This window comes from Onychostoma macrolepis, chromosome 07, assembly GCF_012432095.1.
Source record: "Onychostoma macrolepis isolate SWU-2019 chromosome 07, ASM1243209v1, whole genome shotgun sequence".
Taxonomy (NCBI): domain Eukaryota; kingdom Metazoa; phylum Chordata; class Actinopteri; order Cypriniformes; family Cyprinidae; genus Onychostoma; species Onychostoma macrolepis.
The window spans coordinates 23754785-23781379 of record NC_081161.1 but is presented as its reverse complement, the minus strand read 5'-3'; the positions used below and the strand labels follow the sequence as shown (position 1 = coordinate 23781379).

The 26595-nt window shown below is 36.6% G+C and overlaps 3 protein-coding genes across 18 annotated transcripts in view; 2 read left to right on the top strand and 1 right to left on the bottom strand.

The window, feature by feature from the left end:
- scrib (scribble planar cell polarity protein) overlaps positions 1-6559 on the top strand; it is an 80328-nt gene extending 73769 nt beyond the window's left edge. For 12 of the 16 annotated variants that reach the window (XM_058780973.1, XM_058780968.1, XM_058780971.1 and 9 more), the window contains 3 exons: positions 107-181; positions 2999-3053; positions 5067-6559. In XM_058780973.1, coding sequence (XP_058636956.1) covers positions 107-181; positions 2999-3053; positions 5067-5191 — 255 coding nt within the window. In that variant the 3' untranslated portion in view covers positions 5192-6559. Of the gene's footprint in view, positions 1-106; positions 182-2998; positions 3054-3155; positions 3190-5066 lie in introns of all 16 variants that reach the window. The other 4 variants (XM_058780976.1, XM_058780980.1, XM_058780972.1 and 1 more) reach the window with 4 other exon arrangements.
- A 946-nt stretch (positions 6560-7505) lies between these two features.
- On the bottom strand, positions 7506-16964 carry kif9 (kinesin family member 9). Its single transcript, XM_058783531.1, has 21 exons — positions 16882-16964; positions 16647-16747; positions 15747-15912; positions 15548-15654; positions 15232-15462; positions 14755-14838; positions 14510-14602; positions 14185-14332; positions 13896-13960; positions 13742-13819; positions 13525-13593; positions 13295-13399; positions 13136-13191; positions 12960-13050; positions 12728-12864; positions 11758-11907; positions 11423-11631; positions 11167-11346; positions 10819-10931; positions 8881-8976; positions 7506-8768 (listed from the first exon to the last, which is right to left on the bottom strand). Exons 2-21 carry the CDS (start codon positions 16743-16745, stop codon positions 8682-8684), a joined length of 2364 nt encoding a protein of 787 aa, XP_058639514.1. The 5' UTR covers positions 16746-16747; positions 16882-16964; the 3' UTR covers positions 7506-8681.
- A 2634-nt stretch (positions 16965-19598) lies between these two features.
- rgs9bp (regulator of G protein signaling 9 binding protein) lies at positions 19599-26306 on the top strand. The gene is made up of 8 exons (XM_058782798.1): positions 19599-19755; positions 20117-20191; positions 20414-20446; positions 20610-20687; positions 21190-21263; positions 21357-23020; positions 24414-24720; positions 25175-26306. Exons 6-8 carry the CDS (start codon positions 22931-22933, stop codon positions 25540-25542), a joined length of 765 nt encoding a protein of 254 aa, XP_058638781.1. The 5' UTR covers positions 19599-19755; positions 20117-20191; positions 20414-20446; positions 20610-20687; positions 21190-21263; positions 21357-22930; the 3' UTR covers positions 25543-26306.
- Positions 26307-26595: the final 289 nt, after the last annotated feature.

Here is a 26595-nt window from a genome sequence, read left to right as displayed (position 1 = left end):
CTTCCCTCCATCCATCCTGCCATCTCTCTTTTACAATATTGATTTTTTTCCCCCCTATTTCTCTCTCCATCTCTCCACTGCTTATGCCTGTTTGCTGTCCTTTTAGTCCCTGTCAGAAAAGAAGTTTGACTACCGACAATTTGCTGCCATTCCTTCTTCCAAACCCGTTTACGACATTCAGGTATTGCCTGCATGCAAAGCGTTGAGGAGTCCAGCCTGCCCGATCCCTTTGAGCCACTCCTGTCCTCCTGGCTTTCCCTGCTCCCCTGCTCCTTCTCTCCCTGGCCCTTCTGATAACTAGTTCAAAACTGTGAACTGTCAGGGCCCTGTACTCGCCAGCGTGAGCAGCATGGTCATTCGTGTGACTGCAGCTTTAAGCATCTTTCTGGATCATAGTTGTCAGCGATTTGGCTTTAGTTTTCGGCTCTGAGGATCATTTCTACAGCTTAACACATCCTGTTCTTAATCTACTTACATTGTCAATACCATGTGCTTCTCTTCTGGGTATGCGGATGTAGCGTAGAGGTGGGGTTTACAGTTTGTTCCATGGGCTTTGCATTGATCCAGAACATGGGATTACATGCTAATGCACTAAAACACTCAAAAAGAAAAATATCTTTGCGTTGTCTTCTCCTGCCCTCCCTCCCTCCGCTCTGCGTACAGCCTCATGCTAATAACACACATTCAGCCAAACCGGTCTGACTCCTACAGCATGTCTGAAGGCCGTTCTTTTGATTATCAAATTGAGTAAAAGAGCTGAATGTGGCTGTTCCATGTGGTGTCACTGGGAGAGACAGCTCTACTGGGGATGCAGGGGGTCATGGGAACAAAGGAACGTTGTGTTTCTTGGTCTTGGTGTTTTGTGGTTGTGTGTCTGGATCTTTGTATGAAGGGAAATTGGGCATGTGGGGTGAAGTCATTTTCATTATTGTTAATGTTGTAATACTTTTCCTCTGATACCAGACCAAAAGACCACCAAATCTGTGAGATTGACACAATCCTAAATTGGCATTCACAGTTTTTTAGTATATCCCTTGACAATCAAATTTGCTTAATCTGAATGATTTCAATGACAGCAATCAGCAAATCTTTCTTTGGAATGTGTAATTAATTTCATTGATTTTTAATTGAGTGTAGTGGGTGGAGCACATGTTTTTAAGACCTGCATTATTTACTTGATAAATTAAGCTGGAATAGTATGTCTTTGTCGTGTAGGGGGGTTTTACTAACAGCTGTGACTCTCACATTGTCCTGTTCGGACAGAAATGGGTCTAATAATGTCTGTATGATCAGGCAACAGAAGTCAGTCCTCTTCTTTAACTCATTGCAGCCTTGTATAAAGCCTGTAACCAGAGTGACAGATAACAATAGTAATATCAAGATTTTAATATTGTCTTTTTAAGGATTTTTTAATATTCTAAATATTTTCTATAATTACAATTGTAATGTTTTTATATTTTTGCATTTTCATTCTCAAGCATTTTGTCTTCTGATATGCAGCAAAAACTTTTTAACTTAACTGAAATAACATCAATCAAGCTTACAAGGATATATATTACAAACATAGTCCATTTAAAAGTTTATGGTTGGTAAGATTAAGGAAATTAATACTTTTTTCAGCAAAGAAACATTAAAATTATCAAAAGTGACAGCCAAGACTTTTACATTCTATTTAAAATAAATGCTGTTCTTTTTATCTTAATTTAATTTGAATTGAAATGTTTGTTGAGCACCAAATCGGCATATTAGAATGATTTCTGAAGGATCATGTGACACTGAAGACTGGAGTAATGATGCTTAAAATTCAGGTTTACCATCACAGAAATAAATTACATTTTAAAAAATACTAAAATAGAAAACAGGCTTTTTAAAGTATTATGCTATTTTGCAGTGTAATTCTAATTTCTTTCAAAAACATCAAAAAACATACCGACCCCAGACTTCTGAACTGTAGTGCAAGTTCCAATTTTAAAAATCGTCTTTAAAACATAGACATGTTTGATTTGTTGTATTATGTTAGATGCAGGTCATTTAAAATGCCAGCTAGTCAGTCTTAATTTACTGCGCACTGTATTCAAGCAAAGCAATGTACAGGAAGCCAGGTGAATCCTTGTGTTATTTGGTGGCCTTTTGAGACTGCCTTAATTTGATTGTGTGTTGTGAGTTTTTATGTTGTGTTATGTGATTTAATGTGTGAAGAAGCACCTTCACCCTGACTGCTCTTAGGGTTTTTCAGAGGGGTTTTTTGAGCCTTTGAAAAATAAAAAATGAAAAAACTTGTTGGCAACATTTTTTTTTGGTGGGGGTGAAGGTTTGTACAGCATGCCTGTGTTGTGTTTGGAAGGACTGTTGTGTAAAGTTTTTAGTGGACTTTTAGTGGAGTTTTTAGTGTGAAAAGCAGAGGTTGGCATGTTACACATTTTCTTCCATTTCTTAAAATTATCAGGTGAAGAGATAGTAAAGGTTGTGTTGTGGGTAATTATTGGGGCATTATCAGCATTATTAGGCCAATCCTGTAACAACACATGCCTGGCTCTCTTGACAGAGGAACATTTTGCAGGGTTTATGGACCTGAAACAGAAATCTGAAGCAGTTAAATCTAGATGTGTCTGTCAGCAGCAGTGCTGTGAGTCTTTTTGGACTGTTTTAAACTCAGTTTTGAAGCATCAGCTCCCTTAAAAAGTGCTTTCTGGTCAGGTGAAGGTGAAGCGGCATCTCCCTGAACAGCTCTATGGTTCAGATATCAAGAGCATGTTGTTCCAAGCAACCTCTGTGCCCTTCAAAAGACCTCATCTTGTCATCTACATGTGTCTTTTAGATTGAATGAGAAATTTATTATAATTATTTACACCCAGCAATTCAGCCAAAAAGAGCTATTCTTGGGAGACACCTAAAGGTTTCACTCTTTCAGTTGTCTACTCTGGTGGAAAGAAACCGATGAGCTGGTGAATTCGTACTGAACTGTTTCCTCCTCTCATGCTCTGTCTCTCTCTTGCAGTCTCCTGGTGCAGGTGATGACGTGCGCTTCATGGACGATGCCTCCAGTAACCCAGGTAAGATCTCCTCATGTGTGGGTCAGTGCTGTAGTCTACAGGGTATCTTTATGTGCTGTGTTCACTAGTACTTGGCTCATAGTTATTGTCCTCTTGACGCAGGCGATTTCCTTGGATAAGTGCTCTTCTAATTTTGGTAGGAGATCTGTGTGTGTGTTTGTGTGTGTGTGCCTATGCATTGGTTTTTGATAAGAAGCCTGCTGTACTGCACTTGTTTCATGGGCCAAAACTTCATCTACAGAAGGTTCTGATGAGCAGTGGGTTTCTCTGTGCTTTCATTCTTCAACCTGTTTTTAGAGAATCAAGGTTACTTGATTAAGAGTTCTACCAATTTTTCAAAATAGGTGTGTTCTCTAACATCTCTGGCAAACAATTTTACCTGCAACACATCCTGACGACATGAAATGCATGTCAGTTCTAGCAGTCTGAATGTGATGCCACATGCTGCTGTTTGCCATAACATTACCATTAGTGTTATAATGGATCTACTGTTTGGCGTAGTGTGTAACAGCATTGGCTGACACAATAGGTAACTAGGGATGCACTGATATTAAAATTCTGATCATTGTAAGCTGATAATTATTTTGATTTTGATTTTATGGCTGATAACAATGATCCGTATAAAATTTTGTACACTTATGTCTAAATCAATTAAAAGTAAAACCCTAAAAACTAAAATCAGTCGTTTCAAATGTAAATTTGCAGAATGACATTTTGTATGAGATTTCAGTAGTTTGATTGGTTTCAAATATTAACTTTGAGTTCATTTTGAGATGATGGCAATGGTGCTTCTAATGTAAAAGCTGGGGAAATATACACATCTAATATTGACATAACTCAGGGGAGCTTCGTCCAGCTGGTTATTGCAAAATAATTTTGCCAGTTGTTTTTGTCGTTGTCAGCCAGCTGGATGTACATTTATCCACTTATTACATAGCTTCTTGCCACATGAGTAAATAATTGGATATAAAATATTGATTTGGGTTGACATTTTTAAAAAAGATGAACATTTAAGAGATTATGTAGTCATACTACTTACTAGATGGCTTTTTTACCAAATAACGTGAAGAAGAAATATTGATTTGTGATTTGTTTTTTTGTTATTAATCCTTTTTAATGTTCGAAACATTCTGGCAACAGTGTTGTTAGTGATGTCATTATCAGTAAATATCAGACCTTGCAATGTCAAGACTGACAAATCATTTCTTTCAAAATCTTTAATATTAGCCAATATATGGTACCAATATATTGTGCATCCCTATTGTGCATAAAATGCTGTCTCTCTCTGCTGCATTGGCAGTAAAAACACTAACATGTCATTTTTGCAGCTTGCATGTTTTATATTTTGAAAAATTGGTGAACCTGTTGTATGTCTAACAGGAGATCTGTCACTGCAACTTTTATTAAAATAGGGATTGATCTCATAATCCAGAAGGCATTGCTGCACACATTTTTACCTGTGTGCTTCTAATCTCAATTACGGTGTACTCAAGGTGCCCAGGTGTGATCAGTGCTCTGAAGGGGTTTTTTCTGCATGGTGTGCAACTCTGCCTTTCAGCTTATGCACCGAATGGCTCTCCTGAATCACTGCTTTGCGGGAGTTTGGGGGATTTAAACTGAAATCTACATACATTTAAAGACAAGGGGGTGGTATGGAACGTCGGTCCTGGACAGACAGTCTTGCAGAGTTTTGCTCCAGCCTTGATCAGAACTAACCTGTCTGTAGCTTTCTAGTAACCCTTGGCTTAGACCTCGATTAACTTGATAATCAAGGGTTTGATTAGGGTTGGAGCAAAACTCTGCAGGACTTTGGCTCTCCAGGACCGACTCTGGCCACCCCTGGTATAGAAGCATATATAAAAGCAGGGTATTCTCATTTCTAAAAGCTGCCAGAAGATTGCAAATTTCTTATTTTCTTTGGCTGAAGGGGCGCTTTTATATGTGCAGCATCAAAGACGCCAGCTCCACTTAACAGTGCAATATTTAATACATTTGTTGTCTCTCTCCTTTCAGTGTCTGTTGTAGATCCAGAAGTTCCTGTGGCCACCACATCTGCTCTAGAGGAGATGGCTCTCTACAGTAACAAGCGCAAACTACGTCAGGGTCGCCGCAGCCTGGAGGCTCCTGTGCCCACATAACCGTACACTCACACACTAATGCATCTGAACTGTGAAGATAAAACACACATAGTGATCATCTAATGCTAAGAGATGCCACACATGGCATAGAATGCTCTGAAATACACATTGTACACAGATATTAAACCACTCTTATTTCAGTGCCGACAACACAGGTTGGGAGGTGAGTCTCCCAAACGCTAGTCTTGCCTTTTCAGTTGAAAAGGATTGCTCAGATTTTACTATGAGAAGTCCAGATGATGGCTGATTGATTGACCCATTTTACCCAGTTTTCTGTCTGTCAGAAGAGTTATTTTAAGAGATGCTGTGGGTTTCTTTCTTAACACTTTGGAAACCTCCTCTAGAAATGGAAATGTGGAAAGGCAGAAAAGGAGCTATTTAAATGTAACCATGTTCTTGTTTTGGGAGATTCAGTTTGCAGACAACATACTGCTACCTTCACTGCCCCATGTAAGCCAGACTTTCACTTTTGTTGCTTTTAATTCACAATCAGAAAAAAGTTTTTATTCCTTTTAAATGTAATTTATTAATGTAATATACTGTTTTTAATCTATGGGATTCCAGTACAATAGAGGAACAAATTGAAGCTTTTTGACATATGTATAAGCTGATTACTTGTGATTTTGTGACTATTTTTGGTTTTGGGATAAATTTTCTTGCACGCAACATTTTAAAATTGAAAATGAGGCCTTGGCGTAAAGCTTTATTTCCATGTTATATCATATCAGTTTTAAAACAGAATCTCTTTTTCTAAGGTGATGCAAATGAATGTAATATTTTTGAAAGGTTGCATTTGACCTTATTTAAAGATCTGTTATAAACATTTTGGTAATATGTATTAGGGCTGCAACTAACGATTATTTTAATAATCGATTAATCTGTCGATTATTTTTTCGATTAATCGATGAATCGGATTTAAAAAAAAAGAACAAAGAAAAGCATTCATTTCCAACCCTTTATTCAAAAACAGAACTAAAATCTTTAGAAAGTGCACCATCATGTTGCTCCTTGAACATCCCTGAGCTGTTATAATAATAATAAAATAAAATAAAAATGGACTATATAACTTTAGTATATAACTTCAGGTTATATAACTTTGATTGTAGCTATATGGGCGCTTAGTTTTTTCTTGTTGTTTAATACACTTGGCCAAAATCTCAAATTAAGCGCTTATGCACATAATGCACAGGATATTTAAAACGTATATAGACAGCAAATAACTAATTCTTCTCCACTCTTCAAACACACAAAAACATTATCCTTTACTGACATAGTGTTTGAGTAAAGAAAACGCTGTACTATTCAAACACCAATTATTTATTCACCCTTGCATTGCGAAAAAGCAGAGATCTCATCTTCTCCAGGCTGTGCGCGTCAATCTGAACGGAGGCGGGTGAAGGTGCGAGGTCTCGCTGAGAGCTCGATGATCCAATGGCGTTACGAAGTTTTACTGACAAGTTATTTTAATGCTTATCATTGGTTTACTATTTTTAAAACTCTCTGATTTAAAATAATAAAAACGAATTATAAGCGACTCAAGTTTGGATAATTTTTCACAGCACCTGACTGGGCTAGGTATGGCAACTGCCATACTCTGCCATACGCAAACGCCGCCCTGCTCCCACACCTTGGATGACTTGGGTCGCACGGATTTCTCTGCCTCCGCCATGTATCTTTCCTCTACCTCCGCTCGTTTTTTTTGTTGTTGTTTTTTACTTTTTTAATTTTTATGAGGCGCCAAACTCTGCTACCATCCGTGCGAGAGAGACCGAGTGTGTTCACTCCGCTCCACGCTCAACTAAAGTTTTTTTTTTTTTTTTTAATAATCAAACGTCTCCGCGTCGCGCGACACAACGAATCGATTATGAAATTCGTTGCCAACGCTTTTAGTAATCGATTTTTATCGATTTAATCGATTCGTTGTTGCAGCCCTAATATGTATGGTTATGCCATATCATAAAGTCTGACCTACTGTATCGAGTAGCGTCATTCTAAACCTTTTAATTGATTTCTAGTCTTCCTTTACTGGACTAGGAGAGTAAAATGAAGTGGATAATGGTTTCACAAGATTGGTTACTTTGGTGATCCTCTTCCTCAAGGACACTAAAACGCATCCTCGGTTTTCATTTCTGCTTCTTGTTCTGGGCCATGTATGCATTGAATCATTCCCTTTGCTACACAGAGTGACCAGAGTGGAGAATTCTCATTTGCCAGACCTCACTTTACCTCTCCATAAACACATGGTACCATTTTGGGAGTGGGAGGAGGAATTCGAATCATCTGAAAACATTTGATCTCTATTGACATCTACAAATCTTGCTCATATCTTATCTTTCTTTATTCTGACAGGTGTGTGAAGGTAGTAGATGTTTTCTAATCTACACTTTAAATAGTTCAACTTTTAAAGCCACTGAAAAGCTCATTGTGTGAATAATGTATAAATGCTAAAAAAGAAGCAAAAATCAGAGTTGAATCTGAGCCTTTCTGCCCCAAGACCAAACTAAAGTCTGGAGGGTATAGATGATTCTACCAGGGTCTTGACTGACTGATCCCTGTTTGTATATTGGCTTATTGCAATTTTGCAATTTTACTGTCAATCCTGTGTGAGGACTAATATGATAGACTTTTATTATTCCTTCAAATAAACCGTTTTATTTCACTGTTCTCAAATCAGTTGTTCACCACCCTAGCTGCCATCAACACTGTGTCCCAATGAACCTGTCAAACATATGAACTTTTTTTTTTTTTAATTTACTAATCTTAGCTTTTGTGTTGCTCTCATCGACTGAAATTCAGTTTTGGTTAATAACAGTTTGGAATTGCTTATTATTGTATTTTTTAAAAATTGTAGTTTGAGGAAAAAAGAAGTTGGTTTTCTGTAACCAATGGGATAATGGGATTCACTACATTGACTTTTTCAAAGCAAAAGAGTTTGATTTCTTATTGTTTTCTTGTCTTGGTTTCTTGTTGGGGAGGATTTTTTTTGTTTTGTTTTTTTGCTAAAGGGGAGGGTGGGACTAAAGGTCTGGGAATAGAGCTCATTCAGGACTGTAACTAGTGAATTTGTACAACCAAAGAAGTCTATTTTGTGGTTCAGGAATAATAAAGTTTACTTTTCATTTAACAACCTGATGTATTGAGGTTGTTCTTGCCTCTGATTAGAGCAAACTACGGTTTTCTCAAATTGGAAAATATATTGTAAAGTGTAAACTGATACACATTTCTAACAAAGAACTAACAATAATAATGTACAGTTAAAAATACACAGCATGTTATTTTCAGAAACTGAAAAATTAAAACATTTTTAAGACATTGTCTTTGCGTTTGAACAATATCAATTACAAGTTTAAGGATAGATTAGCACATGATACAGCACAAGCAGATTTCAGATAGCAGATGTTTTCATATGTCCTAGTGATTTCACACGTTCATGGAAATGTTCTTCAGGAAATGTCAGGTACGCCGGAGACTGAGCATACAGAGACCTGCATCAGATGACTGAGAGAATAGGAAGTTTTGTTTTACTCCTGCTGCCCCTCACAGACTCTGGACTTCGAGACACCTGTCTGCTTCCCCTCTGTAAATGAAAGACACTGTCATTATATAGTTAAATAAATTTAGCATTGCATTCAGCATCATTTGAGTTCTGAATAATGAAAGCTAGTATTGGCTGTGTGTAAATGTCTTACCCTCTTTAGAGTCCTGTTATAGGCGTTGTAAAACGACACAGTACTGTCTGCATGCAGCTTGTGATGGAGACCATCACTTTGCTCTTCATCATCCATCTGTTCAATAATACAACATCTGACACAAGCACACTGGAACAAGTCTCTCACGTTATCAAACTTTGAATAGTTTCTGCTCGTTACATTGTTTCCAACAACCCTTTCCTGAGATAGTCTGCATTTTACCACTAGATTAGAACAAGATCTCCACTCTTTGACATTAAGATGTGTTTAAAAGAAAATGCAAGAATTATAAAATAAAAAAGGAGTGGTCCCCTTTAATAGATAGTATATCCATTACAGAGATCTGTAATGTTTTTGAATAACGTCTCATGTTCACCAATATTTCAAAAATTACTGTTTTACTGTATGTTTGATCTATTTATTGGATCAAAAATACAGTAAAACAGTAATATTTTGAAACATTATTACAATTTCAAATAACTATTTTCTGTTTTAATATATTTCAAAATGTAATTTAAGGCTGAATTTTCAGCAGTCATTACCTCAGTCTCCATTGTCTTTATTGTCACATGATCCTAGGGGTGGGCGATATGGCAAAAATATAATATCACAATATTTTTTAAGAAAAATCACGATTTTATCACGATTCTTTGTCATGTTGGTTTTACTATTTTGCAAGTTGTCTGAGCATTACAGCCAAACTAATTTCCCTATTATAAAGACAAAACCTTTCAAGGTAACAAAAATATTAAAAAAAAAAAAAAAAATGGATATTTAGGCCAAAGTGGGCGAAGATAAAAATCTTTTATCTTAGTCATTTTATCTTTGTTATTAAAAAATGAGAACAAAGATACACATTACAAATACACATAATATACAAATAAAACAGTTTTATTTTCAGGTACAATAGGTGTATTTAGCAGGAGCATTCAATAAATTGAATCAACAAATATAAAAATAAAACACTGTACAGATTTATTCCTATTAAATCAACTGTATTAACATTTTTCAGTCAAGAGTAGTGAGTGATTTTTCTCTTTGTGTTTTGGTGTTTTATTAACATTGAAGGAATAATTAACCCCAAAATAAAGTTTTATATTTATACCATCATTTACTCACTCAAAAGTCTCTTTAAACCTGAACGAGTTTCTTCTGCTGAACATAAATGCTATTTTGAGGAACATGGAAAACCAAACAGTTGCTGGTCCCCAGTGACTTATTCCATAGTATTTATTTTTTCCTTCTATCAAAAGTCAATGTGGACCAGATACTATTTGGTTACCCACATTCTTCAAAATATCTTCTTTTGTGTTCAGCACAAGAAAATTTTTATACATGTTTGGGACGACATGCGAGTTAGTAAATAATGACAGAAATTAAATTTTAAGGTGAACTATCCCTTTAATGACAGACGGCAGCATGTTCAGTACTGCCCCTTTAAGACATGCACGCATCTAATATACAGAGGCACGCATGCGTTTCTCTCAGCTGTTTACTTACTCATTTTAGACATAAGCAACGGAGTCTATACATAAACCTTGTGTGTTTTGACAGTATTAGTGCACAAGATAACTTAGTTCAGTAATCAGGCGCTTTTTGACAGGCTTTAGCGCGCGCGCTTCGGGTGTACGGGCTCAGAAAAAGCGCACGTCAGACCAACGCGTGAATAAAACACATTTAACCGGCAAGGCTTTAAAGCAGATCCAAATAATGTACAGTATATTGAGACGGAGGAATAAGAACTGCAGCCGATAGAATGTGTGCTGTAGCACGATACTACGATATTTCTTCAAAAGCAGATCGTGGAGACATTTTTATCGTCCACGATCAAAAATCGTCATATCGCACACCCCTACATGATCTCTTCAGAAATCTTTCTAATATGCTGAGAAAGATTTCTTTTTATCAAACATGAGCACATGTGGGAATGTTACTGACCAGTGTTAAAGCTTTGTCCACAGGTATGTGACCTGGTCGAACTGGTCCCGTCTCTAAGACTGACAACACTTCATCCGGAAACAAGAAAGACTCGTTGTACCATCTCTCAAACTCTGGCAAACACAAAACAAAAACATTTCAATGGCATTAGACAAAGATGAGCTTGTGTATAATAGTGAGGTGCAGTAAATACAACTATGAATATATGTGTATAGATCAGGTAAGCAAATGTGTTTTTGTTACACAAAATGTTGACAGTGACTCTGTATGACAATTGTAGTTATCTGAATCGGTGGAGTTATTTAATTCCTCATCAAAAACAGAAGCCTGAGAACCAGAGGAACTCGCCTGTTAGCAGCCGTGTGCGGCACTGATTCACCAGGTGCTGACAGTAGCTGACTTCAGTCTTTGTGCTTCTGAAATCCTCGTAGGCTTGTCTATAACGGTTCTTGAGCTCTTTCAGCTGCATCACTAGAGACAGCTCAGCCTCCTCCAGCACAGGCTCCCCCTCCACACTCACAAACTGACCTATGAAACAATTCATTCAGAAAGTTTATATTCCTACACTTCCCCACTGTAGGCAAATTAATCGTGTAATACTCACCCTGGCCTTGTTTTCGCTCTCTGAATTGTCGCAGCTCGTATGTAATGTAGTCAAGATCCCGTTTAGTGCCATTGATGACATCTGTGAGTATGCGTAATTGGGTCGTGCGCTCCGACAGCACAGCCTTGTTCTCCTTCAGTATGCGGTTGATCTCACTTCCTCGTTCTGCCTTGAAATCCTCAAATGCCTCCGCTTTGGGTGGGGGAGAGCTGAGAAATACATTAAATTCGACATTTATTTTCATAGTCTGCAGTTATTAGCAGCTGCAGTACTCGGTGCCGTCAGCAGGGGTCGCCTCAAGCTCACCGGCTCTGCTAGTGTACAGAAGTACGTACTCAGTGGTGTGTTGTTGTTGTTGTTGTTCTTCTGGAGCTTGTTGTTGGGGTTCGTGTGTGGCGGTCATGTCAGATTCACTCAGGTTTAGAGGCTGTTCGTCTTGCACCGTTGTATTTTCCACTGGCGCTTGACTCACCGCTCCTTCCTTTCTGTTCAAGATAAGATTCGAAGTACCATAATTCACTTGTAGACAAAATTTGGTTAGTTTTTCTTTACTTCAAGTGCTCCTATTTTACAGTGGTTTTTACTAATATACATGGATGGAGGCATTGTTTGATGACCATAGTGTACTATTATGGCCTTTTAATAAGTGGAAATTGTTTTTAGAATGAGATCAATTTAAACATTTAAATTTCTCAAATATGATTGACATGTATGCTCTTTGCTGTTTTATTTTTTCAAATTAAGTACAAATATTTACATTCCCAGAAAATTGTCACTGAAATGAATGGGTAAATGGACACAGTTGCATCACACTATCTTCTATATCACAGAGATTTCATCATGTTTATTGACGGAGAACATGGCCCCTGTTTGCAGTCTGAATGAGTCGATACTAGCTGTTGAGAGTCAGAGCCAGTCTGCAGATTTTGCCTATAGCCAGAGTTGACATATTTCACAGACAATCATGCGGTGTTTGATGGGCACAGACTCTGATTCTTCAGCGTCAGACTGATGATATAAAACATGTTTGATATTTTTAGCTGATTTTAGAACATTTTGTGTTCATTTATCATGCATCTCCTAGCAATGAAGTGCCTGTTTCTTCTGTGTGAGTTTGTTGTGTTTGGAATGACTCTGGTTGTGCATGATCCTCAGTCATGTAGTGTATGGTGAGCACTTCTCCTCAATAAATATTCACAAAGTCAGCAAGTGTATGATACCTTACATTAAATATCTAGATTTAAACATGAATACTTAGTTAATTTTTCACATCCTGTCTCGCACATTAGAGAAAGAGATTGTCACCTGCTGATCTGTTTGTCTTTTCTTGCTTTACTTGGTTTTGGTGACACAGTTCGCTGGTGTTTCTGTGAAGATTTAGCCAAACCAAGGCCATATCCACAACTCTCCACCTCTCCAACTGCACCTACAGACCCCTGCACCTGTAGCACAGTTAATGAGGCACGAGACATCAGTTTCTACCTTTTCAGTTCTCACTGAAGTATTGTTGTCCACCAAATATCTGTAAATGGCTAACCTCTTCAACAGTAGATGGTATTGTGTTCATGGCTTTCTCTACACAAGAGTTTCGCGGCCTGAGCTGCTCTCGCAATTTCTTTTGCTGCTCCCTATTTAATACACATTCAAACATTACTGTATTGACTCCCATTTTAAGTATTGTTAAAGTGTTTATGAATAGGTAACTGTACTTACAACACCACTTTTTTGAACTGGGCAAACACCTCTTGAATTTGTGTAATGCTCACAATCTGAAAGATTCAATCATTTATTCAGTTCTAATAAAATAAGACTGATTTATGAAAATGTGGACTTGAATATTTGAAGAATTGAGGTATAAACTATGGTGTTTACCGGGATCTCATCCAGTAATCCAGACAGATATCTCTGCACCTGACTCCTCACTTCCTCCACATGTGTCTCTGACAGAATATCATTAGAAACTCCAACCCGATTAGTCTACAAGTAAGGAGGACATCAAATTAGCTTGGGAAACCAGAACTTGGTAGATGGGATAATTGTATTTTGTGAAAGGCATCAGATTTTAGGCACAGATTCTGGATGTGTGTATGTTGTGTACTCACCAGTGTGTTACACATTGACAGCTCCTCCTTAAGAAACTGGATTTCTTTCTCTAGTCTTCGCACCTGGAGCTGATAAACAGTCACAGTTTTAACCATCATCTGAAAGGATTTTCTGCATTAAACTGTTATGCATTAATTGAATGTGCGCATGAATCTTTCTTATATATTATTATCAGATGATCAGAGTATTAGCTTTGTAATACACATAAAATCTTACCACTGGGTCGACGTGCTCATTGATTGACGGCTTTGTCTGCACACATTTCATTCTGGTGGCAAAGCGAAGAGTTGAAAGCTGCCAAGAGAACCAAGAGTTTTTTAGACATATATTTTTTAGACTTGGATATATTATTTTTTTTAAAACATCTCACCGTCTCCTCAATTTGTGTCGCTTCACCATATATGTTTGCCACAAGCACTGTGTTACAGTTTCCTCCTGTGAGGTAACAGTTGAGCCAGAGAGAAATCATTAGGTCACACATGTCCCATTCAAGATTATGTTAATTTTTATTTATCAGAAATGAAGATTTCCCCATTGTCCAAAATGAATGTTTACATGTTGATGGCTGAACACTAGCTGCTGCTACAGCTCAACTTCTACTTAGATGTGGGTTTGTTGGTGAAGTTCAATGGGAGAACTAACTGCAGGAGCACACTAACCGAGTGAGTCTTTGAGAGCATGGGTAAGTTTACTCTGTCTGAAGGGAATATGTTCCCTACGACTGTCAGCTAGAGCCAAGATGACCTGCTCCAGGAAAGACAGGGACTTGTTGATAAACATGGCCTCCATTTGGACTTGACCTTCTGACTAGAGTAAAAAACAGAAAGTAGAGAGTAAAAACTGTAAAATGTAAGCATTTGAGGAGCTTGCCGAGATTAACACATTAGTGCAAATGGTGCTAATATTTGAGAAACTACACATTCAACGGTTTACTGTTGAACTGTAAGGCACTTATGGTTATGATAAGAGGAGAAATAAACTCACCCCAGTTTTGCTAAGTCTTTCAGATCCTGCCAGGTCCACCAGGTTCAGTTTAGAGGTGATGTATTTTGCATCCGACAGTGTTCGAGAGTGAGACTGTGCCACACACAAACATATTTAATGTCATGCCAAATAGTACCACCTTGTGTAAAAAGGCAGGTTTACTCAAGCATTTTAAGATCCTATGATGTTCAATATATTTTAGTCTTGAGATCATGAATCTAATGAGGCACATGCTGTGGACGTACCTCAATGTGTATAGTAAAAATGCAGTGAGATCTGGAGGAATGTTTATTAAGGGCATGTTCTCCAATGATTCTGTTCATCTCCCCCTGTTAGTGCAGCAGGAGCAATGTTATTCATCACATATGTTCTGATTTTGTATCAAAAATATGAAAATCCAATTCTGAATGTCCTTTAGTTTTTGCTTTTGATCATGTGGGCAAAACATTCATGTTTTTGGAAATCATTTTAATGTACTAATGGGACCTTAATGAAGTTTCTGTTTTTTTCTGATGGTGGTTATGTTGTGTTGTTTTTCATTAGCCAATTTGTCAACAGAAGTGATGAGAGATAAGAACAAACCTTTGCCCCTAACAGTGCAAACACAACCCGATAAGAATTCAGCTTACTGGAAAGAGACCATTTTTGCTGCTGAAATGTGAATTCATCTTTTTTTAATACGCTGCTCAAATACCTGATGGCTTTGTGACTTGACCTCTTACCTCAAAAAGCAGATTAAGAGCCTCCTCTTCATTGTGAACCAGATGTAAAGACAAGCCTTTAACTGAGACTCCAGCCCCTGGTTCTTCTATCACAGTTAAGACCCCACTATTCGAACTTTTTCCTTGCTTCATGCTGGAGAGCAAGTCTACCATAGTCTCATTATAGATTTCCAGAAAGGAAAGATGAACAGAGAAGGTATGATCTGCACGATGTTCCACCTCCTGGAAAACCTGAGGAAATGAGAGATGGTTTGTTAGCCATAAGAGCAGAAACATTGACTACTGTATGTGCTTCTTTATCATAAATCTGAATCACCTCCTGTAGGGCTCGAGGAATGATGCCTCTGTGTTTGTAAGTCTCTGCAGCACCTGTCATAGTGTATGTTTTCCCAGCGCCAGTTTGCCCAAAGCACATTATTGTACCTAAAAACACATTTTATAAGCTTTTTATTTCAAAGTATAGACTGCCTATGTGAATGTTTGTGATTTCAGATATATGCATTTGAATGACCAACCATTGTAGCCCGCGAAGGCTCCCAGCACTACACTCCGGGCTGTACGATCATAGGTGTCCTCTTGTGACACATTATCCAGCACCCCATTCAGCTGAAATACCCATGAGCTCAGCTGATTATTCCTCTTTGCTTTATTGGAGTCTTTCCTTGATCTCACTTTCAAAGTCTTGGAGAGAAAAAAGAAGGACTTGCATAATTACCATCAATAAATTTGTTTTATTCAAGCATGTTTCCTGTGCATTTGGCCTTGTTGGTGATCCCAAGACTATGTAATTTAATCATTTCTGGCCTTAATTTTATGCAGGAGGTTGTAATAATAGCGCTTTAAAAAGTATTTTGAATGCACAGGATTTCCCTTTTGAAAGTCAGAGTGACCTCTTGTTTTTTATTTCTCCAAAGAGAAAGTGTCTCAAATTCTCTTATTTTCTACTGAAGGCTAAAGAGGTTAAGTTTTAAATAATTAATGCCATTTATTCTCAGAAACAGATTTAAACTGGATTGTAATGAGAAAAAATAAATAAAACTGGGATAACTTTAATGTTGGCTAAGTTTTAAATACTTGAAAACTATAAAATATGTTCTCTCTCTCTCTGAATTTCGATGTTGAATATTTGGTTGCTAATACTGTGGATTTGGCCAATTATTTAAATGTGGATTTATTAAATATTTGGAGTATCTGGCCAAATCCTCCTGCATTTCCAGAAGGAATACGAAATCTTCTTCAAATCTTTATAACTTGCACAAAAGTATTTTTATATTAGCCTACTTATGTTTTACTGCTGTTTGAATTTGTTGGAATAAAAACAGGCTTCAAGAAACAATACAACACTAACTTTACAGATTGGTACATTTACAATAAACATCTGAACAAGATAAAATTGGGCATATGGCATAGGTTACCTGCTGGTCAGGTAGGCATTCAATAAGCTCATGCGCAAAACTGGCTGTGGGTCTGATGCGAATGAACACCTTTACTGGAGACGCCTGCGAGCTCATCATTCCTGCAATGTATAGGCTATCTCTCACACACAGCGCCACAAATGAGTCTGTATAAGCTGTTATATGGCATAAGAGTTGTGTTTTTAATCTCGAGCAAGAGTAAGCGTGGTGGTTTAATAGCGTGTCGAAGACTCACCTGAGCGGCCCGTGCGCTAGCACACCGTATTAGCCTCGCTGTTGTTGGATACAGTTAGTGTTGGTGACGTTGTCATGGCAACGCCTACTGTCTACCACAGTGACCCTCAGTGTGTGTGTGTTTATATGTTAAACACTGGTATGAAATGTTCACCCATGTTCTTATTTGTTACACTGTTTATTTAAGTTTATATTGTTATAATGTTTTTATTCTATTATTTTGATCTTTTCATTGTTATTGTAATTCTCCACATATATTTCAAGCTTTGGCAATACTGTATTTTTTACAATCATGCCAATAAAGCAATTGAATTGAATTGAATTCTCTCTCTCTCTCTCTCTCTCTCTCTCTCTCTCTCAATTCAATTCAATTCAATTCAATTCAATTCAAATTAGCTTTATTGGCATGATTGTGTAACATCACAATGTTGCCAAAGCAATACATATATTATACAGATAAATAAAATCTAGGGGAAACACATATACATGTCCATATTATACATGTAGGTAAAAAAAAAAAATATATATATATATATATATATATATATATATATAAATGATTCAATTGAGTTCAATTCAAGTGTGTTTTATTGGCATGACAAAAACTATACATTTGTATTGCCAAAGCAATTGTAGCTGGGCTGCTTACAAATAGTGCATATATGTATTAACAGAAAGAAAGAAAAATAATAATAATATATAAAAAGTATTAAGCAGTGCAAAATGAATTACTAAAGTATGTAAGTATATAGAAAAAAAATAAGGGATTAGACAGATTTACAGAAGCAAAATGTAGATCTAAGTAATATAATAGAGTTATATGGTTTAATATATTCTAGATGTGCTGGAAACATCAGATCAGGGCAGACTGAGTGTTTTCTCTTCTATGGTGACAGGCAGACACTTACTGAGCAGCAAACACGCAGCAGTTCTTGTGTTCTCCTGACAGATACCACAGTTTCTCCTGGTTTGAAAGAGTTTTAAATGTCGGATGGATCTGCTGTATTTTATCACACTGTCTGTATGTCCGTGTATTTGGAGCATTCTGTTAGGAAGTTCAGCTCTGTTTCCATCTGATTCAGATCACAGTGTGAACACAATCTCTGCTCCGGGGGCACTATTGAATAGTTTGAGAATGGTCAATTGGAATTTACTGCTTGTGTGTTTTATCATTTCATTTAATATCCCATCAGGTCCAGATGCTTTTTTGAGTTGGAGGTTTTTGATTTTTTCTTTAAGTTATTGGTAAATCTAATGGGTTTTGGTTATCTTTGATTGTTAATTCTAGTTTTTCCAATTGGTTGATTGTTTGAATTTGCTTACAGTTTGTGTTTGTTTGTACTTTATAAAATTTATTCTCTCTCTCTCTCATTTTTCATTATTAAGATTTTATAATTATTGCAAAGTCGGAAAAAACGGACTCGAGGCATAAAAACTAATCATATTGTGACCAAAAATTCTAAAAGTAAATCTAAGTTGATCGTGCAGGACAAGCGTTACATCATGTCGTTCGTGAAACGGACAGTAGGCAGCACAATTGCTCGGTAAGGCTGGAATTGTGACATTTTCAATTGTAAATGAGGCATTTCAGTATATTTTGAAGTCACATACTTTTTGCAAGTCTTCAAGGTCTTTAGTTGACCTTTTCTGTCTGCTGCTTGGTCAGTTTCTAAACCCAGAGTATTACTTGGGGAAAGCCATTTAAAATAGAAGCTTACATACCATTGACTTTATTAAAAAATGTAATTTCTTTAATATTCTTGATCAACACAAAAGGATTTTCTTTTATATAAGTCTGTTTTAATAAATGGTAGGCTACAGTAATGATCATATATAGCTATATTGAAGTGCAATTCTTTCAGTGGATTTTTGTTTAACAAATGATTGTTCAGCTGATAAAACTTCAACAACAACAACAAAAACAAATCTAAGTAGACAAAAACTCCATAAAACAGTTTTGAAAGTTGTGAGATGTTAAAATTATGTGATTTTTACAGTGTGAGCCATTTCCCTCACAGCTATTTTCATTAGAAATGTGTTAAATTCAGTATTGCTGTCACATCCTGAGTTTGTGCTTCTTTGGTTCTGTTTTTGATCTGTTTTCTTGTCTTGTTTTCTGTTTTGTACTATGAGCAGTTCTCTAGTCTGGTAATTAGTTCATGCTCTCCTCTGTTCATTGTCTGTTTAGTTGCTATAGTTAGTAATTGACTGAGTACAGTTCAGGTGTTGCTTGTTTAGTTCTTGTTTGGTTGCTCTATTTAAGCCCTCAGTCTCTCCTTAGTCAGGTATTGAAGGTCTAATAGTAGTGTAAAAGTATTTCTCCTGCGATCTGTGTTTATGTTGGTGAATTCAAATAAAGTACATTGGATCTTTGCATCTTCTTCGTCGAGCGCCTATCTCTGCAATTCAGCTCTGACAGAGGCGTCTAACCTAAGTCTTTTTTTCTGCATCTATATTATTGACATGTTAAATATTACTGTAGCTATTATAAGTCTGTATTATGTATACATGTATGTTAATCAAAAATATTCTGGCATTAACTGGAGCATTGATGGATAAGATTGTAACGAATGAAGTCGCATTCTAGGGGTTTCATTTTAGTGTCAATTTTTGTTTTGACTTTTTGAGAGTCTTTGTTACCAAAAAAAGAAAAAAAGCTACTGATCCAACAGTTGAATGACCATCAGTTTGTTCATGGCTCCTCCCTGTTGAAAGCAACAAGCTCAAAAAATACACAAAAACAACAAACACAAAAAACCTCTTTAGACCCCTTGGACATCTCAGCTACAACACTGATACAGTGACACTAAGGATGGAAAGAAAAGTGTTCATCTGTGCTCTGTGTGTCTGTTTGGTAACACTTCTATTGCATGAGGTAGGCTATGTCAAAATATTTATCTTATAGCATTAATCAGACACTCCTCGAAATTACAGTTTTGCAGTTATTCAAAAACAGTTACTAACAGTGTATATATGTTTTTCTGTTCTGAGATTTATGTATATTTAGAATTATTGATAAACGGCTGACAAAGTAAGTCACTGATCAGTACTATATTTGTTATTTAGCCTATGTCCACTGTACCATGCAGAATTGGCTTAGCTGTATATCTCATCTTTTATAGCTTTTATAGTGGTTATAGTATCAAAAGAATTTCAGAATTTCATTATTTTTATATTTGATTGTTCACTATCACTATAAGTGTTGTTTTTAATAATACTACCTGATCTTTACACAGGCATCATCCAAGGACCAAACCACACCCAAGACTCTTGTAAATGCATACACATTTCTGTCATACATACCCTCAAAGGTAATTAGCTGCCTTTAAGAGTCAAAACACAAAAACTATTTTTGAACTTTTGTGTTCAAGACAAAGTATTCATAAATGCAGTGTGAAATGACAAAAGTATGAACATCCCCAAAAATACTTTTGCATTAATTTATAATGAAGACATCATAACTTTTAACAATTTACATGCTAGCATAGCTGCTGTTTAAGAGAATAAACCACAGTTATTGTTGATATCTACAGGAAGGTCCTGTTAATGGAAGTAATTCGGAGCAGGTAAGTGTCATTTTTGCTTCAAACAGAGTAATATTAGGAGCCACAGTTATACTATATCATGCTGTAAATCTCACCTCTAGTAAGATAAAGAGCTTTAAAAGCTTTCAGATTACATTTCAGTTATGTTATTTTTTATATGTGTCATGATTCTTATCCACAACAGATGACTAACCAAACGATAAATGCAAATACAACCCAAGAAAGTATTTTGGAAACAACCATTGCACCGAACCTTGCAGAGGTACCCTTCAGTGCCTTCATTTCTCATAAATCTATCCTGTACAGAATACAGTTTTTTTTTTCTAGGGCTTGTAGGGTTTCAGGGAAAGTGGTAGCCTGTATAAAGGTTTTTTTGTTTGTTTGTTTGTTTGTTTTTTTACATCATTTATTAAGTTAAATGTTTTTTTTGTTTTTGTCCATTTATTCACACTCCTGTTGTTCCCAATCATATACTGTTATTTTTTTGCATGGAACACAAAAGGAGGTAGTTTGATGTCCATATTCACATCACATACCTCTTCTGGGGAAAATAAAATGACATGGGGGTGAATAAATGATAACCAGTCTGCTGTCTTTCAGCCACTAGATGGAGTTATGAGGTCTTTGGTTTTTGTTCTTTGCTCAACCTTAGTGAGGTTTTAAGACCATTATGTATGTATGTATGTATGCATATATATATATATATATATATATATATATAAACTCAATATATAGTGAAGTTTTTAACATTTTTCTTTCACCAGAATGATGGGAAACAAAATGACACATAAGTCTCAGACACAACTCAAGGGTTACAAAACCCTGAAGACAAGTTATGGTAAGTTTCATGTGGTTTATGTAATAAAACATAAAATTGCATTGTTTTTTGAATGTTATTTGTGAAAAGTTGTTCAACTATTTTTCTCCTCAGATTGAAGACAAGTGAAGACAAGAGAATTGGAAAACAACCTGTTTAACAGTCAACCCTTGTGAAATAACACGCTTCAATGTTGGTTGAACAAATTACCTTTGTATTGTACAATATACAACATCACATGTAAAAGATGTACCTGTGTAAATGTACAAGAAAAAAAGAAACCCAACTCATGACCACTATGACTGTGCTATGCTACACGGTGAATGATAAAACACTGAGAGTATAAGCTAATATTATAGTACAGTATATCAAAAGTAGATAATTGCATTAGTAAAGTTAAAGGGTTAAATAACATTTTTATTAGCCTATGTATGTTTATCAAAATTGTAATTTTCATTATTTGGTGATAATGTCAAACTAATTTGATTAAACTGTCCACTGGGGAAGTTGTTCCTGGGTTAAAACTTATAATAATTACTTTGAAATCACATCTCTAACTGGAATCATCTCAAACTGTGATAATCCGCTGATTATTTGTTCTTAAATAACATAATTTAAAAAAAAAACATGAAGTAACCAGCAAGCCTGCAAAACTACCAATGTTAAATGCCAAGAGAATCTGATTTATAATCTCTTGGGTAGAGGTTTAAACCCTAAGGCTAGATGTTGTGAATGGACAAATCACAAAACCAATAGTCAGTTGATAATTTAGGCCTATTTCTTCTCACATTCATGTGTTTGTATTTCTTTTCAAATTACTTCATATATTGTCCAAAATTATATTCCATATGTTAGTCAAAAAAGGATTTGCACCTGTATGGTCATGGTTAAGATGGGATAACCAGACCAATCCAGCAGATATATTTCAGGGATTATTTTAACATGCCCCTAATCTAATTTGACCTGAGACAGAGGAGACTAACAATTGCCTGACTAATCCTTGCTTACATTTTTTATATTTTTATTGTATATGTTTAGATCGAAACTTTAGATTCTATGTATTGGAGTTCATTTTATGCAAGTGTGTGACAAATCTGCAGTGTCACCCTGGACATGTTGGTTGACCGTTACAAGAACCGCAGAAAACACAAGACCACAACTTGCCCCTCAGGGCCCGGCCTGTCATTCAGGCACACACACACAAAGAGAAAAGAGAGAGAGAGAAAGAAAGAGAGAGTGATGGAAGAACAAGAAGAGGGGGGTCCTGGAGGAGCTAGTGACGTATTCCCAGGCCCCAGCATCTCCGCACCTCTCAGCAGCATGTAATGAGCTTAACCACACAGCTTCAGTGCAAAGGGGTCAATCGCTCGGATTATCACACTCGACTTTCACATTATATTGCTCTGCACCTCTCTGTTTTTATGCTCTTTTTTTTTTTTTATGGAAACCTTTGAACCTTTGTAACCTTGACCTTTTGTAATCTTTATTTTCCTTTCTAAGATTTTTATTTTTGTAGATGAAAATTGATACATTAAGCTTTCACAGGTTCAGAGAGGACTGGCAGATCAGATATGGACCATAGTTTACTCCAGCTAAGGCAAAGGGTGTGTAAGGGTTGTTGAGTTTGGGGGTGGATGGTAGCTTTTGGAACAGGGATTCACCCTTGTTACCTTTGAAAACATAATCCAATGCCACTGTGCAACAACAAGGTCGCTGACGATGGAACTTCAGCACAGCCACTGCAAGAAGGAAAAGCAATGGTGGACTCCCTCATCAAGGTGAGTTGATATTACAATGTCCAATATATGAAAGTTCCTCTAAACAAACCTCCACACTTTTCAGAGAGTTTTGTGGTGACATCATTTTTAATAATCAGGGCACCATTCATTCATTTTTTGCTAACAGACTGAATATTATATAAAAATATAATATACATCTTTCCCTAAATATTATATGTTGTCACAAATGTGTGGTCTAATGCTAACTATCATGATAAAAAAAAAATGAGGGGAGTACATCAATTAGATTATAAATATGGAGAAAATCATTTTCCATTGTGTTTAAGATGTGATGACAACCTTATTGAGGTTTAGATTGAAGCATGTGGCGTGTCCTCATTTATCCTTATTCCCAGGCTGAACATGAAAGCATCTTATAATGGTGTGTTCCTCAAGCCTTAGGGTGAAAAGGCACTATCTCTGAGGAGGGATGATCCACGCTCCACTGCTTGATTATCTTCAGTGGAGGCATGCGTCAGTACTCTGACTAGCAGCAAAATTACCTGTTTACTCCATTCACCTACTTAAGCATTAATAGATATTCTCTTCGGACATACAGATTAAAGAAAAAATTAAAAATGATTAGCACTGATCAAATCCAAATGGCCATAGACAGCATTTACTAAAGCAAAATCCCAAAAGTTTCCAAAGCTTATCCTGAAATAGCCATCTTATGACAAGCAGATTATAAGTAATATTTGTCACTCAAACTAATCCTTAGTCTATCCATAATGATGTTTGATAACCTGAACAGTTATCTAACCTTATAAAACCACTGATATGTGTGATTTTATAACATTAAAGGATCATGTGACACTGAAGACTGGAGTAATGGCTGCTGAAAATTCAGCTTTGCCATCACAGGAATAAATAACATTTTAAAATAGACTACATTAAAATAGAAAACAATCATTATAAATTGTAATATTTCACAGTTTTGATTAAATAAATGCAGACTTGGTGAGCATAAGAGACGTTTGATTAAAAAATCGTACCAACCCCAAACTTTTGCATGGTAGTTTAGTATATATATTCAGATTTGGATTGGATTTAAAGAACCAAGCAAAGATTTCTTCCAAAAACTTCCAAAAAAAGGCCTAATGTATGTCAAGTGAACCACCTGCCTATGGCTCTATAAAACTTGGGATGGAGGTAATTATTGTTTCTGAACCTGGGTCAGTGAGGTATGTAATCATTATTAATAACTGCACTCAGAACAGTTTGGCTAATGTATGACCTGTTATTCTGAATGAAATCATATTGTGCCATCAAACTTTTTCTGTTTATTAATATGAGATATCAGTCTAGATATTGAAGAATGATAACCATATATTATTTTATTTCTATAGTTAAAGTTCATACATAACTCCATAATTGATCTGATTTGACTCAGGTGGTGGCATGTTATCGGCACTTGGCCTCCTGTGTTGGTGGATGCACAGACAACTCCAGCCTCCGACGTGATCTTCGGCAAACACGAGAGCGAGCCCAGATGCTAGCGCTGTCCTGCAGAAACCACCTGACAGCTCAACTGAGGGATAAAACATTACCGGAGGCTGAGAGGAAGGAAACAGAGCTGCTGTGGGTGGCATTCTCCTCTTGTCTGGAGCTCTTACATGCAGACATGTGCAAGGTTTTCACCATGGTCAAGCACTTTTCTCTGGCCAATAACAGTGCCATGGTGCAAACAGGCATACAGGGTAAGCATGCATAACTGTAGCAGTTTCATAGCAGATTATTAATTATTTAAGTTGCTAGTGACAAAGTAACTTCTATATTCCTTAAACGTGAAACATAAAGGTGCTGTCACATTAACAAAATTTCAGCGACATTTGGCATGAAAAACCATTGTCATGTGTCCATTGTCCTTACAACTTTTCAAAACTGTTATGGAGTTTTTGTGTACTCAAAAGTATTTTTTTTTTGGAAAGGCATTTATTCAGTCGAACAATGTTGTTAAACAACAGTAGAATCCACTGAACGCACTGTACTTCTATCCCTCAGCTTTGTTTTCATTCCCTTCAAGCATTAAATATAGAGCTGTCCTGATTCGTGTCTGTTGGACTAACTGGTTTCACAGAGTAAAACCAATGTGACCGCACCTTAACTGTTACAGTCCTGTAAATAGTCTGATACACGTATTTGCTTAAGCAGGGGGGACAACAGAGGTGGCGGCACGGGCCTTGAGCCTCCCTGACCTGCAGGAGGCAGGTGACGGGTCCCAGACATCCAGCATGGAGGGTCAGGAGCAGAGTCAGCTGGAGCAAGAGATCGCACAGGTGGATCGTACGCTGGAGGACATGGAGCTGAAGGTCAATGTGCTGCGCTGGACAGTGGAGGCGCTGGGTCCTCAGTATGCTGACCCCGTCAGCACCGACAGCGCTTCCCTAGCGCTGCTGTCCATCGACGAAGAGGCAGCTCAAGGCTTTTGCAGTCGCAGCCAGATGTTTGCAGTAATGATGCTGTGTGGTGTGGTGATCTTTGCCGTGGTGCTATCAGTGTGTGTGGTGTTCCTGGTCTGAAGTCTTATCATCAATTGTGTTGTGTAGGCCTTTTCTTTTCCAGAGGTCTCTTTAATTGTGTTCAGCCAAACATCAACAGTCTGTGTGTTTATTAACTATGTAACAGTTCCTTACTGTTGATCTCAACAGAGCCTGTGAGTCCTTTTTACACATCAAAAAACTGCCATTAACTTTGGGTGTGTGATCTTTAATAGCAAAAGAAAGCTTGATGAATGAATCTTGAACTGGAATGTGAAATTTGGGCAAGTAGTAAAATCTGATTTACTGATGTACTTTCAAGATGCTGTATAAACATAAGTTGCATTTACTGCATCTCATGTCATGGGCTGTTCATAACCCGGTTTTTCATGTTATACCTTCAGATCTCATCGTTTGTTTTATTTATTGACTATAGCAAATACAGTATCAACACTCACACAAGATTTAATCCTTATTGTCTTCTCAAAACACCGCCAACAGAAATGCATAGGGCTTTAATATGTTATCCACATGTTTTTTTTATCTGTTGTGACTTCTAATTATTTAGTTTACGTCAGATGTTTAGAAACCTGGTACAATAGCCACAGTTAGTCACAGTTAACTGGTATTAATACTCAGTCACTAATTATAAATGAGTAGAGGTTGATACAACATAGGTAAGAAAAGGTTTGTAATTACCTCAATTTGAAGGTTGCTTTTTCAAAGAGATTTGAAAAAGATTATTTCAATGGTGTTATTTTAAAGAGTATTTTGAGAGGCTGTTGATAATCCTTTTGTTTTCCTTCATGCACTGTAATTTCTTCACTTACAAATATCTCATGAATATTATATTTTGTAAAATAAATAAAATAAATGCATTTTAAAATAAACTGTTAGAATCAGTTTACTGAATGTGTTGTAAGATCTGTCAGGCAACATCAGACTGACATTTAGAGTCAGTCTCTCTACTGTTTCTCTCTTTCTTTATTGGTAGAAAGTTGTAATATAACACACACACACACACACACGTTAGGTTTCTGTGAATTGTGGGGACATTCCATAGACTTCTATTATTTTTATACTGAACAAACGATA